The following is a 14,325-nucleotide window of genomic DNA, read 5'->3' as shown; positions in this document are numbered from 1 at the left end:
GTCACTCACTTTCAGTCCAGCACTTGAACACATTCAGGGGAATTTGCTTGGTTGTTTGTTAAGCTACTTAACTCTGTGAATAATTCAGGCACAAAAAAACCCCCAAAACCCTCAAGGATAAACTTTTCATCCCTTGAGTTCCCATGAACTTCATTAACTTTTTAAAATAGGATCTTTAGACAATTTGGCAGTTTGTCACAAACACAATTTATTGCAGTTCCAGCTGAAATTATGAAAAATATATGATTATTTTAGCACAAACAAGATTATTTCCAAAGAGCTACCAGTTTACCATATAGTACTGAAGGATCTCCCATGTCATCCATCAGGTCTTTACAGTTTTGTTCTTTTTTTAAAGACAAGCATGCTGATGTCATCTCTGCTTTTGTCAACCAACTTGTCCATTTTGTTAATTTACATCCACGCAGTGTTAAGTTAATATGTTCAGATAGGCAGAACCTGAGTGAAAACAGCAGACAAAAGTTTAATGAAAAACTGTGAAAAGGCTTCAAATTGAACAAGAACAAAGTCTGGCTGCTTGGAAGCAGACTGTAAATAAAATGGGGGTGATTTAAAACCATTGCACAGTAAGGTTAGGTTATGTGACAGCACTACAGTCTTGAGAAAATAGTATTTAGCAGCACATTGACAATAATACCAAACACCAAAATACAAGATGCTTCATGAATGGGCTACGAGTTTTTTTAAATGATAAACAGAAAACTTATTTTTATACAGTAAGAAGACTATGGGGGTGATTCTTGCGTTGTCATTACAAGAAAGAAACCAGTAAAATAACTATTTATGATCACACCTGCTCCAGGTAAGTCTGAAGGTAAGGGGCGGGGTTTGCACCTGGTGTTTGTCGTGTTCACGCCTCCTTCAAATCTCAGAGCAGCGCGCGTTAAGCTAACTGCTAGCAAGCGTATAGTTTTTCCGGTTTTGTATTCCAAAATAAAATAGTTGACGAAAAGATTGGGAAATGTACGTTAACATATTAAAGGATATTGTAAAAAAACAAGCTTCTCTACTGTATGGTTCATTTTGTAAATTAAACTGCAAATGTTTAAGTACGTATCTGTGACTTTCTGTGGTTATTTCCCGTCCTTATGCCGTGGCATGCTTTTACGCTGAATGCGCACGCTGTCTTGTTTAGGTTGCTGTTTTTGTTTCGCTCTGTCTGACGATGAATGGCGATGGGAGTGAAGCTGGTGTGAGATTTCACTCTTTATTGTGTGTGTGTGTGTGTGTGTGTGTGTGTGTGTGTGTGTGTGTGTGTGTGTGTGTGTGTGTCAGTCGAAGTGAAGACAGCCGTAGCAGGAGGTAGGACACAAGGTGCTCCGTGATTAGAGGAACGGGAAACTCGTTGACATATTTAGATAACCGAAAGTCATCCTAATGTAGATTACCAGCTATAACAGGTCATGGATTTTTTTTCCTTTTGTTTATTTTAAATTATAATTCGTATTAGCGGGATGAGAGCCGCCAGGAGGGGACTCTCGCACTGGGATTATTATTACTCGTGGTATCGCTAGCAGCGCCCACCGGGGATCGAACTCGCGAACCTGCTAACAAAGTTTGGCGATCTGGCAGATGAGAAACTCGAGGTCAAAGTTTCGTCCCGGAGCCAAGATGATCGCTGCGTTTTTCCCCTTGAAGAAACTGCGGCGGAATGGCAAATATTTTCTGTTGGGGGCGATTCTCCTGGTTGGAGCTTTGGCCGTCTATGATATGGTTTCTGCAGGGAGGACATGGAGCAGTGAGACTGGTGAGTTCCTCAACAAGTGGACGCCACTTCAAACTATTGTCCAACAAAAGAAGCTGAAATCAAACAATGAAAATGCATGTCGTAGACTAAGAGAAACACTCAAGTTGAAACCACGTGTCACTAAAAAGCAGCCCTCCTGATTAATTTCTGAATCATTTCTTCCCACAGTGACAAAGTTTCATGCGGTTTCTTTTGGTGTAATTAGAGACATCTTTCCGTTTTGTGGACCAAAAATGCCTTGCAGTCACAGAAAGTTGGAGGAATGCCTTATTGAATTACATCTAATAGGTTTATTGTTCACTTGAAAAGTCCACACACCAAAAAAGCACATTTAGAAAGCTGCATGTGTAGTATGACATGTATGATCATGATCAGATAGACCATTTAAGCTTGTCATTAATAAGTATTTTTTTAAAAAAAACAAGGTTAAAACTGTCTGAATTGCAAAGAAAAGTGGCTCCTTGTGCATCATAGTTGGTAGGGAACGGGGGAAGGGAAGGTCAGGAGGTCAGGTTGCACATGCACTCTGAGGAAAATCTTATTTCTCACTAGGTAACCAAACTTCCTAGCTTCTAGCATCTTCACACATCATGTTTTCATTTACTGCCTCGCTCACACGTTTGTGTAGAAGACACAAGGACACCACCACGTCTGCAGAAAGGATGGAGATTAGAGCTGGTGTCTGCCCACAAGAAAGAAGCTAACCTTCATGACGTGCTTTGAACCGAACCTCAGCGTGTGAACGCGGGCCCAACATTTACATGACACAATGCATTTTCAGTTCGATGCATTGCACTTGCAAGCGTTTACTTTGGTTTCTAAATTTGGATTTTATTCACTTCATTCTTCACGAGGACCATAATTTTTGCTCGATAAATAAAAATGCATATTTTTAGCTGTGTTCATGTGGCTTCATTTGAAGATCTTGGTGAACTTAAGTGCTGGCCTCTTTAAATATATTCCTACCTGCAGCAAGCTTTCGTCATTCCAGAGGTTTTATAGCTGCTCATTTATCCCTACTTAAAATTATGTAATCACGTCTAATCTTATCACCCAGAAGCACTCATTTTACAGGTTGGTTAAAAACAAACTTCTACCCTTTTTTTTTTTTTTATAGGAATGATCTTGAAATAAATTATGTTGAAGCTGATTCATGCGGTCATAAAACGAGAATGGAAACGAGGCTTCCGTTTTGTTTTTATTTCCCCACGTACAGTATTTATCTACTCTACACAGTAAACCGATTCAGCTTGTCTAAGGCAGGTTTCTACAGGAGCATGCTCAGGCTCACGGTTCAACATACACGACTTTAAGGGATGGCTTGCTTTTTCTCCGGTCGGCCACCCAGAAACTAAAGAGATAAATTGGCATAACTGCACTGCTGCCTGTGTGGATCTGTGATCTTTATGTTTATCTGTCCTGGGACAAAAGAGAACGTCATGCTGGAGTTTATGATAAGGTCTATCTCCAGTGTCATTTGACATTTTAGGATATTTGTACTTATATTTTACAAGTGTTCTGCAATCAGTCTTGGCTATTTTATCAAATCTTGAAAATAAAGTTCAGCACAGGATGTACTTGAGATCTCTCATTATCTGTTAGCACTTGAAGAACATGTTGGGAATCAGCCTCCGCTTCTATGACATCAAGTTTTAGCTTATTATCTGTAAAAACCGACGACGCTGTAGCCACTTTTGTGTTTGATAAACTCGCCTGGCAGCCATGTGGAATTGGGTTGACTCCAAAAGTCGGTCAGTTCAATTGTAGCTGTAGATCCATTGATTACTTTTATTTGTTTCAATAAAATCCATGTATTAGTTTGTGAGATATTTTGCTAACAGACAAACACACAGACAGCAGGTAATTACATTCATACAGGTACTCAAAGTTGTTCACATAAAGAGAAGTATACTGTGTGTACATGACCTTAGTAAAAGTACACCGTATAGTTTTCTCCTAATGAAGTGTTGAAGTTGTAAGAAGACTTTAAACCTGCACCATCAAGACCAGCAGCATTCTGAAGGAAGAGAGGGACTTTGAACAACTTGGGTCATTTCATAGTTTTCAATTGAGGGGTTATATATTTTAATAAATTATAACACAGGAAGTCATTTTGCAGATTATAAATTAACTTAAAAAAATTCCCAGACAGACAGATTTATTCCCTAAATTATTATTATTTAATTCAAAGGAATTATATTTACAGGATTTCAGCTCCAATATATTTACATATTTGATCATTTACCAGTTTACCATGTTGCCATCAAACATACCAGTGGTTTCTGCCGTCTTATTTATTGTTGTTCATATATTTGATAATTTATTAAATTTATCACAGCACTGTTACCTCTCAGTTTGATTCTAAATCTAATCAAGTTTGGCGCAGTATCCAAACAGACAACACTTTGTTGCTGCTAAAGTAGGACTGAATTTAGCAGATATTTATGATCTGACTCTCTCGGAGAACTTTGTAAATTTTGGTGGGAAATTAAAGTTTAACATAGACACATCTTTGCTACAATCTGGGGCATATAAATATTCATCTTTTACCGTTAATATAGTTTTAATTATAAGAGCTAAAGCAGCAGACGCTGCCCGTTGCACCATGAGAGACCCAAACAGGTTGAGTGAAAACTGTGGTTCTGGTTCTCTTTATTTGTTGAAGGCAGGGTCAGTTTAAACCCTGTGTCATTAGAATGAAGACCGCCACAAAACACACTTTTTTTTTTCTTCCCCCTTTCATTTTTAAAGATGACGGAAATCCTTTAACTTTACTCACTACTTCAATCCATGTCTGTTTTACTTGGTCGTCCACTGGACAGCCTGTAGGTGAGTTCTGGTTGTCCAGGATGAAAATGGCTCGTCTTGGACAAATGGAAACCGTCTGTCGACCCCCGCTGTAAAGTTAAAGTTACTTGTCTTTTTTTTTTTTTTAATAATTGTTTTAAAAATAAATTAACAAATGGGAAAAGTCTTTTGCAGTCAGTGTTTGTCTTTGGTAATTTTCTTCCAGTCTTAAGTTATCCCCCACCCCCACCCAATTTTTTAATTCAGCTTAACATCTTTTTTCTGAATGACTAAATATTTAAATCGTATTTATATTTTGTGCACATCTATGTTTATACATTTTCCTTTGACAGACGATGTGATATGTCCTGAACTAATCATCTTTTCTCCAAACTTTATACATATTTTCATTTGGAGTTTAAATTCAACATTTTGTACACTTTTAAAAGCTTTGTTTTACGACTTTACTGATGCATATGTCGCTTGTTCTTTTTTCTTTCTTGAAGCTTACCAGGGGTTTACCTCTTGTGGTTAAATTCTCCGAGGATGTGGGTATGAAGTGCTCTCTTGATCATTAACCAGCAAATGTGCAAACCTGCATAATGGTCGATGTACTTAACTTGCTGTGCATTCATAATCAGGGTTTTTCTTCACCATGCAAAGGATTATCCACTAGGCCTGTCTCTTAAAACAAAGGCTTTCTTGTGCTAAAGCTGGAATAAAACTCTCCTCCCCACAACTTATGTTGTAACTTTTTGCTTTCATACTGTAATTGTGTTGTATAAACTTGTTTCTCGTAAAATCAATCTGTTATTTCTCAAATGAAAATAATATTTAAGATTTTTTGAAGTTGGATTCATTGAAAAGTTAATGAACGGTATAGGTAATTTATTTGTGGTAGACATCTCTCTGAACAGTTTGGAGAATTGGTTTAATTCGGACCCCACTGATGAGCTAACGGCTAATTTAAGCAAGATCTGAGTGGACTGCTGCCTTCTTAAAAACTACTATAATCTGAAAAAAAAAAAATTATATATATATAACAAAAAGTTACACCTTGTGATGCAAAAGAAATGCACAGTTATTCCAGCAGAATTATTATATTCCTGCAGGATATGCCTGACTGCTCTGAAAGTGCTACAGCTAGCTTCTGTTGCTATTTGCACTGACAAATAACTACAAAATACTAGAAATACTTGTAACGCAGTCTTGATGGCAATGTTAAATGAATGGTCTTGTCACATTTTACGTGATGTTGTGTCAAACATAGGTGCTGGTCATAAAATTAGAATATCATTAAAAAGTTGATTTATTTCAGTAATTCCATTCAAAAAGTGAAACTTGTACATTATATTCATTCTTTACACACAAACTGATATATTTCAAATGTTTATTTATTTTAATGTTGATGATTATAACTGACAACTAATAAAAACCCCAAATTCAGTATCTCCGAAAATTGGAACATTACTTAAGACCAATAGAAAAAAAAAAATGTTTTTGAAATGTTGGCCAACTGAAAAGTATGAACATGAAAAGTATAAGTATATACAGCATCAGTACTTAGTTGGGGCTCCTTTTGTCTGGATTACTGCAGCAATGTGACGTGGCATGGAGTCGATCAGTCTGTGTCACTGCTCAGGTGTTATGAGTCCAGGTTGCTCTGATAGTGGCCTTCAGCTCTTCTGAATTGTTGGGTCTGACGCATCTTCCTCTTAATACCCCGTGGTTGTTGAATCCAGACTGGGTCTGTCTCTGAAACTGGTCAGATTCCCCACCTTCGTCTTCTGGTTCTTTTATTCCCAGGTGGAGAGGAAACTCACACAAACTCATTAAAATCAGGTTAGGTAAATTCTATTTACTATTTTATGTCGATAAGTTACAAGCTCAGCACTGAGGCATCTGTCCGACCCGTCTTAACCCAGAAGCGGAGGCCCCGTGCAACAGAACACCCCAGCTTATGTTGGCCCTTGACTCCGCCCCCACATCTGTGATGGCACAGCCTATCAGAGTGTATCAGTGGGGTGATTATGTGTGACATCATTGGTTTTATCTGTTTCTGATGATGGAAGATGGGGTGATGTGCATCTCTATCTAAATGTTGGAAAGCGAGGGAACAAAAATGACTCCTTATCGGGTGCTGACTCTGGGATCGCTCATTGTGAGCAGCTGAGACAGTGTGATCTGTTCTGAACCAGGTTATGTGTCAGAGTAGATCAGACTTGGCCTCCACCAAAATAAAATTTCTAACAGGGTTAGGGTCAGGTGAGTTTGCTGACCAATTAAGAACAGGGATACCATGGTCCTTAAACCAGATACTGGTAGCTTTGGCACTGTGTGCAGGTGCCAAGTCCTGTTGGAAAATGAAATCTGCATCTCCATAAAGTTGGTCAGCAGCAGGAAGCATGAAGTCTCTAAAACTTCCTGGTAGACGGCCGCGTTGAACTTGGACCAACACCAGCAAATGACATTGCATCCTAAACCATCACTGACTGTGGAAACTAGACACTGGACCTCAAGCAACATGGATTCTGTGCCTCGTCTCTTCCTTCAGACTCTGGAACCTTGATTTCCAAAGGAAATGCAAAATTTACTTTCATCAAAGAACATAACTTTGGACCAACCAGCAGTCCAGTCCTTTTTGTCTTTAGCCCAGGCGAGACACTTCTGACGCTGTCTTTTGTTCAAGAGTGGCTTGATACAAGGAATGTGACAGCTGAAACCCATGTCTTGCATACGTCTGTGTGTGGTGGTTCTTGAAACACTGACTCCAGCTGCCGTCCACTCTTTGTGACTCTCCCTCACATTTTGAAATGGGTTTTGTTTCACCATCCTCTCCAGGGTGCAGTTATCCCTTTTGCTTGTACACTTTTTTTTCTACCACATCATTTCCTTCCCTTTGCCTATTAATGTGCTTGGACACAGAGCTCTGTGAACAGCCAGTCTCTTTAGCAATGACCTTTTGTGTCTTGCCCTCCTTGTGCAAGGTGTCAATGGTCTTCTTTTGAGCAACTGTCAAGTCAGCAGTCTTCTCCATGATTGTGTAGCCTACAGAATTAGACTGAGAGACCATTTAAAGGCCTTTGCAGGTGTTTTGAGTTAACTCGCTGATTAGAGTGTGGAACCAGGTGTCTTCAATATTGAACCTTTTCACAATATTCTAATTTTCTGAGATACTGAATTAGGGTTTTTCATTAGCTGTCAGTTATAATCATCAACATTAAAAGAAATAAACATTTGAAATATCAGTCTGTGTGTAATGAATAAATATAATGTACAAGTTTCACTTTTTGAATGGAATTACTGAAATAAATTAACTTTTTCATGATATTCTAATTTTGTGACCAGCACTTGTAGTTATCACTAGTTAGTAAATTATCGATTAAAGAGTGCAAAAGATGAAGAAAAAAAAGCATAAGGCTTTCCCCAGGCTAAGCTAATGGCTAGCAAAGTTGTTAATAGTTTTTTTTCAGGTTTATAAAACAACTTTTCCTCAAAAATTCAAAAATGTCATAGTGGTGTGAAAGAATGTGATAATTGTTTATAACAAGTCTGAAAAACGATGCAAAACAGGCCCTTGTTTGGCCTTTAGCCTAGCCTGGAGGAAGACTTCTGCCTTTTTCTTCATACTCCATGTTCTGTGTCTGCTGTCACTGGTGACAAGGTACTAACCAGCGATAACTATTTGACAGAACATTACCTCAAAAATGACTGGACTAGCTCTTTAAGATTCGTAATAAAGTATTTGCATGAACTTGTATAACAATTTTAAGAATGGACTTGTTTTAAGACAGCAGAAATCCACTTAGGTCTTGGACTTGCTCATCTTAGTCGTTCGCTCGTCAACCCAGTAGAATTAATCTGTGTGTGTAAACTTACGTTATTCACAAAAGCTTTTTTACAACAAGTAAAATATCTTTCCACAGAACCCTTCTTCACATAATTTGAGCTCTCCCTTTTAAAGAGGAGGATTAGCATTTTAATATATTTTTTTCCACAGTATTTTAAATTAAATGTGCTTAAGCTCTAAAGCTAATGAACTAAGCATGTGGATGTGTCCAAATAAAAGCTAGGCTATTAAGGTTCATTATCCAACCAAGTTCAGTCAGGTCCTCTGGACGGTTTTAATTTTGTTGCAACGTTTCGTCTTTCATCCAAAAGACTTCCATCACTCTGAGGAGTCGCAACAAACTCAGTCTTATAAATAGCACCTTCACATAGTTGGTCCAGGTTGATGGTGCTCAGATGGTTTCTGGAGTCCGCCCTCTCCCCCATCGACTAGTTTGAGGCAGCCATGGCCAAAGTGGTTCAAAACATCCTAATTTGTGCTCAATAATCCAGGTAGAAAATCCAACAAAGTGAAGTCAGGTCCTCTGGATGGTTTTATTTTTTCCTCCATTCAGGTTCATTATGTTGGTTCTAACTTTACTGTCTTGTATTTATACTTCACCTCACCTTTTGATATCCTTATACAGATGTATTGGTGCTAAGCCAAATCCTTCTGATATTTGTGAAAATGTCCAATAGAAACAATTATTTAACTGCTTACAAATAAAATCAGCTAAGCCATTGTCTAGTGTTTATTAATTACCCATTGAGGGTTACTTGCAAATTATAATAAAATAAAGCAACATACAAAGAGACATTAAGTTCACTTGTAAATTTGACATCTTTCTCTTTTGCTTTTCTTAACCTCTGCTCTACAGAATTACTTGTGCTTCCAGAAGTAGCCTCCATGTCTCAGGGGTTTGTGTCTGGAGATCTCCACCCTAGTGATAATGACAGACCTTCCTAACCACCATAAACCCCAGTTCACCCACTATTACCACAAGCTCATGAAAACCCAAACAGTGAAGCCCTGTTATGAAGCTCCCACTGCCCTGTAATTTTAGGCTATGATTGAGAAGGTCAGAAGGAATACATCTGTGTATGCCAAAATGTTAAATATTTTGTCAAAAACAGTTGCAGCATATTTTTAGAAGCGCCTGGCTAAGATGAGTTGGGTTTAGCCACCATCAGCTGTGAATCAAAACATAGTGAGACTCCCCTGTGACATAGAAGTGGGTGGAAAACATCTGTAATAAGGGGAATTTAAATCTGCTACTATGTGACTTAAATCAACCACCATGACGATTGTACAGATTTTTATTTTGACAATCTTATTTAAAGTAATTGAATAAATACCAATGCGTTAACTAAAAAATAATACATTCGCTGTTAAAATTTGTGTGTAATAATACTGAGCGTGGAATGACTGCCGAAAAAGCTGGAGCTGTGTTGTTAAAGATAAAAGAAACACAAGTCTAGCTAAAAGTAGCAAAAATGCTAGTTAAAAGCTAAAAAGGCTAAACAGTAGCTAAAAGATAATTAGCAAAATGCTAGTTAAAAATGGCAAATGTTGGTTAAAAGTAGCATAATCCTAACTAGAATCTAAACGTACCAAATGGCTAAAACCTAAAAGTAGAAAATGTCTAAAAAAAAAGCAAAAGGCTAGCCAAAGCTAAAAGTAGCAGAAAAGTAGCTAGGAGCATATGAAGACAAAAATAAGGCAAATGTATGCTAAAGTAGATTTCAGATTAAACAATGTTTTTTAAGATATTAAGTGATCTTATTACATTTCTATTAGGAAAATATTTGTAAGTAAACTGTTTTAAAATATGTAAAAGTTACAAAAATAAAAAGTCACAATTAAGAGCCACATCCTGAACGAGCTGAATATTTTCATAAATGAATAGCTAAAATAGCACAAAGGATGCCAAAGTACTTGGATTGCAAAATACATCAAAATAAATAAATAAAAACAGGAATGGTGTGAATGCCGATTCAGCAGTCACGCTATAAGGACTGGTTCTGTAATCTCGGTAAACCCTAAATATCTTTCAAATCAAAGTTTGAAATGGTCATCCCTTCAACCCTGCTGAGCTCTGATCGTTTGCTCCCTGTTTTTTTCTGCAGGTCTGAATCCCAATGGCAGCAAATGGAGAAGAGCCATGCTTAACCAAGCGGTAAGGAGAATAGACAGAAAGTTTGGTGATGCATGACTTTGTGTTTGTGCAAACTGGGGTAGAGGAAACCAAGCTAAAGCTAAACCGTGCTTAATGTGTTTTCAGGGGAAAGGAAATGACCAAGCAGACTCTGTGGAAGATTCAGCAGCCTGGGTCTCTAGCTACACTCCACAAACGTGGAAACCAGAGGTTTGTATAAGTGTCTAGATGGTGTACACGTGTGCGCATTGGTTGCATGCTTGAATACTACACCGCACCTCCTTTGAACTCTGAATAATCTGCCTGAACTTGCCTGCTTTACTCTCGGCTCAGTGCATTTGCCTGTTTACTGTTTCTTTGTGTTCCAGCGGTGTTCAGCAGCTTCCACTGCTTTGTCAGTGTCATCACATTTCTTCTATACGAACTGGGTCCGTGTTGCCAGTTGCTTGTGTTTCTTGTTGAAGGGAAGCTGTTGCTGCTTCTCGAGGTTTTCACCACATTTGAAAGGCAAGGGCAAAAGATAATGCGTTGGGGACATTTATTTTTGTAAAAACTTCAGCAGAACTACAACAGATTGTCATGCTGCTGATTGAAATACGAGTCTTAACATAACTATCTTTACCACAATGTACAGTAAAGTTGAGCTTCACAGAAAATGAGCAATTTGACCTTTGATATTCAACATAAAAAATGAAACAAAAAAAAATCCCTGTTAAATATTACAAGCACTAATTCTATCTTGGGGGATTATTGTACTGCCCTTTGTCTGAACTTCATGCTAATCTTTAACTAACTTTGCTTATGGCAGCAAACTGTTGAGCTTGACCACTAAGGAAACCAGATTAACCACACCACAACGTTATTTTTTGGCTCCAAGTCGCAGTATCCTGTCCCAGTTCTGCAATCAACACACATGCAGATCAGATAACATGGCCTCTTCGGTAGATGTCACAAAGGTGTACGTTTACAGGACATCTGGGCCTCCACTGAAACTCAGCTGCTTCATCATATAGCACGTGTGTACTTTCCAGTGTTTTCTACAAACCTTTTGCGAGGTTATACAAAGTGCAGGAGAGAGAGTCGACTTGCATTTCTATTTATTTGTTGTGAATTTTTTATTTTTTTTTTATCTGTTGGTGCAATAAAAAGTTACGCTTTTCCAGGTACAATGCCTGTTTTAAAAAAAGTGTGTAAAGTGTAAATAAATCATGCAATGGGTTACTAATTTTATAAAACCCATTCTATACCACTTTACAAAAAGCCTCCCCTTATAGATGGCTAATAAATAGTTTATAAATATGTTAATTCCTCTATAAGCACTTTATAAATCATTAATAATTGTTTATTATGCATTAAGGGTGAAATAGAGATAAAACTGAGCAGTTTCTTGCCAAATAGTGAGCCAAATCTGTTCACCTATAAATTTCATCTAGAGTTGTTATATTAAACATTTCAGACTAAGTTACTACCTTGTAAGCACAATCATTTGTAAACCTGATTAAAAACATTTTTTTTTTTTTTTTTTAGGATTTACAGTAATATTAGTTGTAGATACTTATAATGCAGTGATAAAGTACATGCTAAAGAAATGGGTTTACAAATACTTATTGTGCTTAAAAGGTAGTAACTTAGTCTGAAATGTTTAATATAACAACTCTAGATGAAAAATATAGCTGAACAGATTTGGCTCACTATTTGGCAAGAAACTGCTCAGTTTTGTCTCTATTTCACCCTTAATTAATGCATAATAAGCAGTTATTAATGATTTATAAAAAATTTTATAGAGGAAGTAATAATGTATCTATAAACTATTACTGTATTAGCCATCTGTACCACACATTTTATTCACAATGGAACATATGTTTAAAATAACTTGCCATATATATATATATATATATATATATATATAGAGAGAGAGAGAGAGAGAGAGAGAGAGAGAGAGAGAGAGAGAGAGATAGAGATATAGATAGAGATATATAGAGAGATAGAGATATAGATAGATAGATATAGATATATAATGACACACGCACGATGGTGTCTTTCCAGATGTGTAGGCTGTATTAGGCACTTATGCACCCCCATACCACCAGAGAGGCAGATGTTTGAACTGTTTGTTGATAACAGGCTGAATGCCGGTCTCCAACAAGATTTTGATTTGTCTGACCACAAAACAATTTTTTACTTTACCTCAGTCCATTTTCAACGAGCTTTGGTCCAGAAAAGACAGCAGAGTTTTTTTTTGGATGGTGTTCACAAATTGCTTCGCATACAGGATAGCTTTACCCCACGTTATGCAAACTGTTTATATAGATAATGATTTGTGGAAGGGTTCATGAGCCCATGCAGTGCTGTCAAACAATCAGACCTGAGGGCTTTAGGATCATGAACATCCAGTATTTACTTTCTGCCTTGTCCTATGAGCACAAAGATTTCTCCTGATTCTTGAAATATTTTGAGGATGTTACAAGGTGTAGATGATGGTATATATATGAAGGATTTACAATTTCAGTTGAACAACATTAAACATCATTGAACAATTTCAGCAAAGATGCATTTTTAGCACCCTGGTAGACCTCTGCTCATCTTTACTTCTGAGAGATTCAGCTGCTTTAAAATGCCCTTTTTATACTCCTCCTTCTTACTGACCTGTTGCCATGTCACCTGGTTAGTTGTAAAATGCTCCTCCAGCTGTTTCTTATTCATACCACTTACTTTTACAACCTTCTGTTGCACCTGTCTTGTCTTTTTTTTTTTAAAGATGTGATGCTGACATCGTATGCAAAATTATCTGGTTCTTTTCCTAAAAATGAGACAATTTCATAGTTAAAATATTTGATATGTTAACTATGTTTCATTGAAAATAAAATATGGGCTTATGAGGTTTGTGAATGATTGCATTTAGATTTATTTATTCAGAATTGGGATTGTATATCCACACAAACATTTGGGTCTGTTTCTATTTGCAGACACGTATCTGAAACAATGGATTTCTCACATCCTGTTTTTTATTTAGATGAACTGACTCTTGAAATAATCTGTGTTTACATGTAGCAAGGAGGTTTGGATTGTCGGACTCAAGTGGCAGGTAAAGGCTGCAGTCCTCTCTCTGTACTGTCAAGTATCTAAGGAAGTGTGTGTTTGTTGGGTTTAGTTTGCTCAACACTGAGGCCAGATGGTGAGTGTTGCTGCTGCAGCAAACACAACTCTGCTCTTATCTGTCACTGCTCTCATCTCTCAGTTTAAGGGACAGGCCAACCTCCACGTGTTTGAGGACTGGTGTGGCAGTTCCATCACTGACCTGCACAGGAACCTGCACTACCCTTTGTATCCACATGTGAGTCACGCCCTTATCATCTAAACATGTTTATCTTGTTAATTATGTCGAACAGGACATTAAGGATGCATCTCTTCATCATGTAATCGTATGTGTCTGTGTTTTGTCTGTCTGGTAGGAAAATACAGTATTTCATGAACTAGTGTAAGGACTATTGTTTTTTTTTTGCTCTCAGAAAGTGAACAATGGATGTACAACTGAATAAGTTTAGGAGTCAAGCTAATACAAGATGGCCGCCACATCCAACTGTCCTTCGTAAATACAAAAAAATGGCTAAACTTCATAAGATTTTTACACATATTGAGCTAAATCTTGATGTGTTGGTCTGAGAGTTATCGCACCAACATTGTTTAAGCACTGACAAGGTCTTTATTTAAAACTTTGGCATGAAATACTGTGGGCAACATGATTTGTTAATTTTTAAAATTTATTTATTTTGCTTCCGAGCAGTC

The 14,325-nt window shown here is 37.4% G+C and overlaps 1 protein-coding gene across 1 annotated transcript in view; it reads left to right on the top strand.

The window, feature by feature from the left end:
- Positions 1-1,601: 1,601 nt before the first annotated feature.
- b4galnt3b (beta-1,4-N-acetyl-galactosaminyl transferase 3b) overlaps positions 1,602-14,325 on the top strand; it is a 28,940-nt gene continuing 16,216 nt past the window's right edge. The window contains exons 1-4 of the mRNA XM_037682866.1: positions 1,602-1,768; positions 10,511-10,560; positions 10,666-10,749; positions 13,778-13,873. Of these exons, the coding sequence (XP_037538794.1) occupies positions 1,633-1,768; positions 10,511-10,560; positions 10,666-10,749; positions 13,778-13,873 (366 nt within the window). The 5' untranslated portion in view covers positions 1,602-1,632. The remainder of the gene's footprint in view (positions 1,769-10,510; positions 10,561-10,665; positions 10,750-13,777; positions 13,874-14,325) is intronic.

The sequence above is a fragment of the Nematolebias whitei genome, chromosome 10, assembly GCF_014905685.2.
Source record: "Nematolebias whitei isolate Nwh7 chromosome 10, NemWhi1, whole genome shotgun sequence".
Lineage (NCBI taxonomy): Eukaryota > Metazoa > Chordata > Actinopteri > Cyprinodontiformes > Rivulidae > Nematolebias > Nematolebias whitei.
This window is presented reverse-complemented; position numbering and strand designations above follow the sequence as displayed.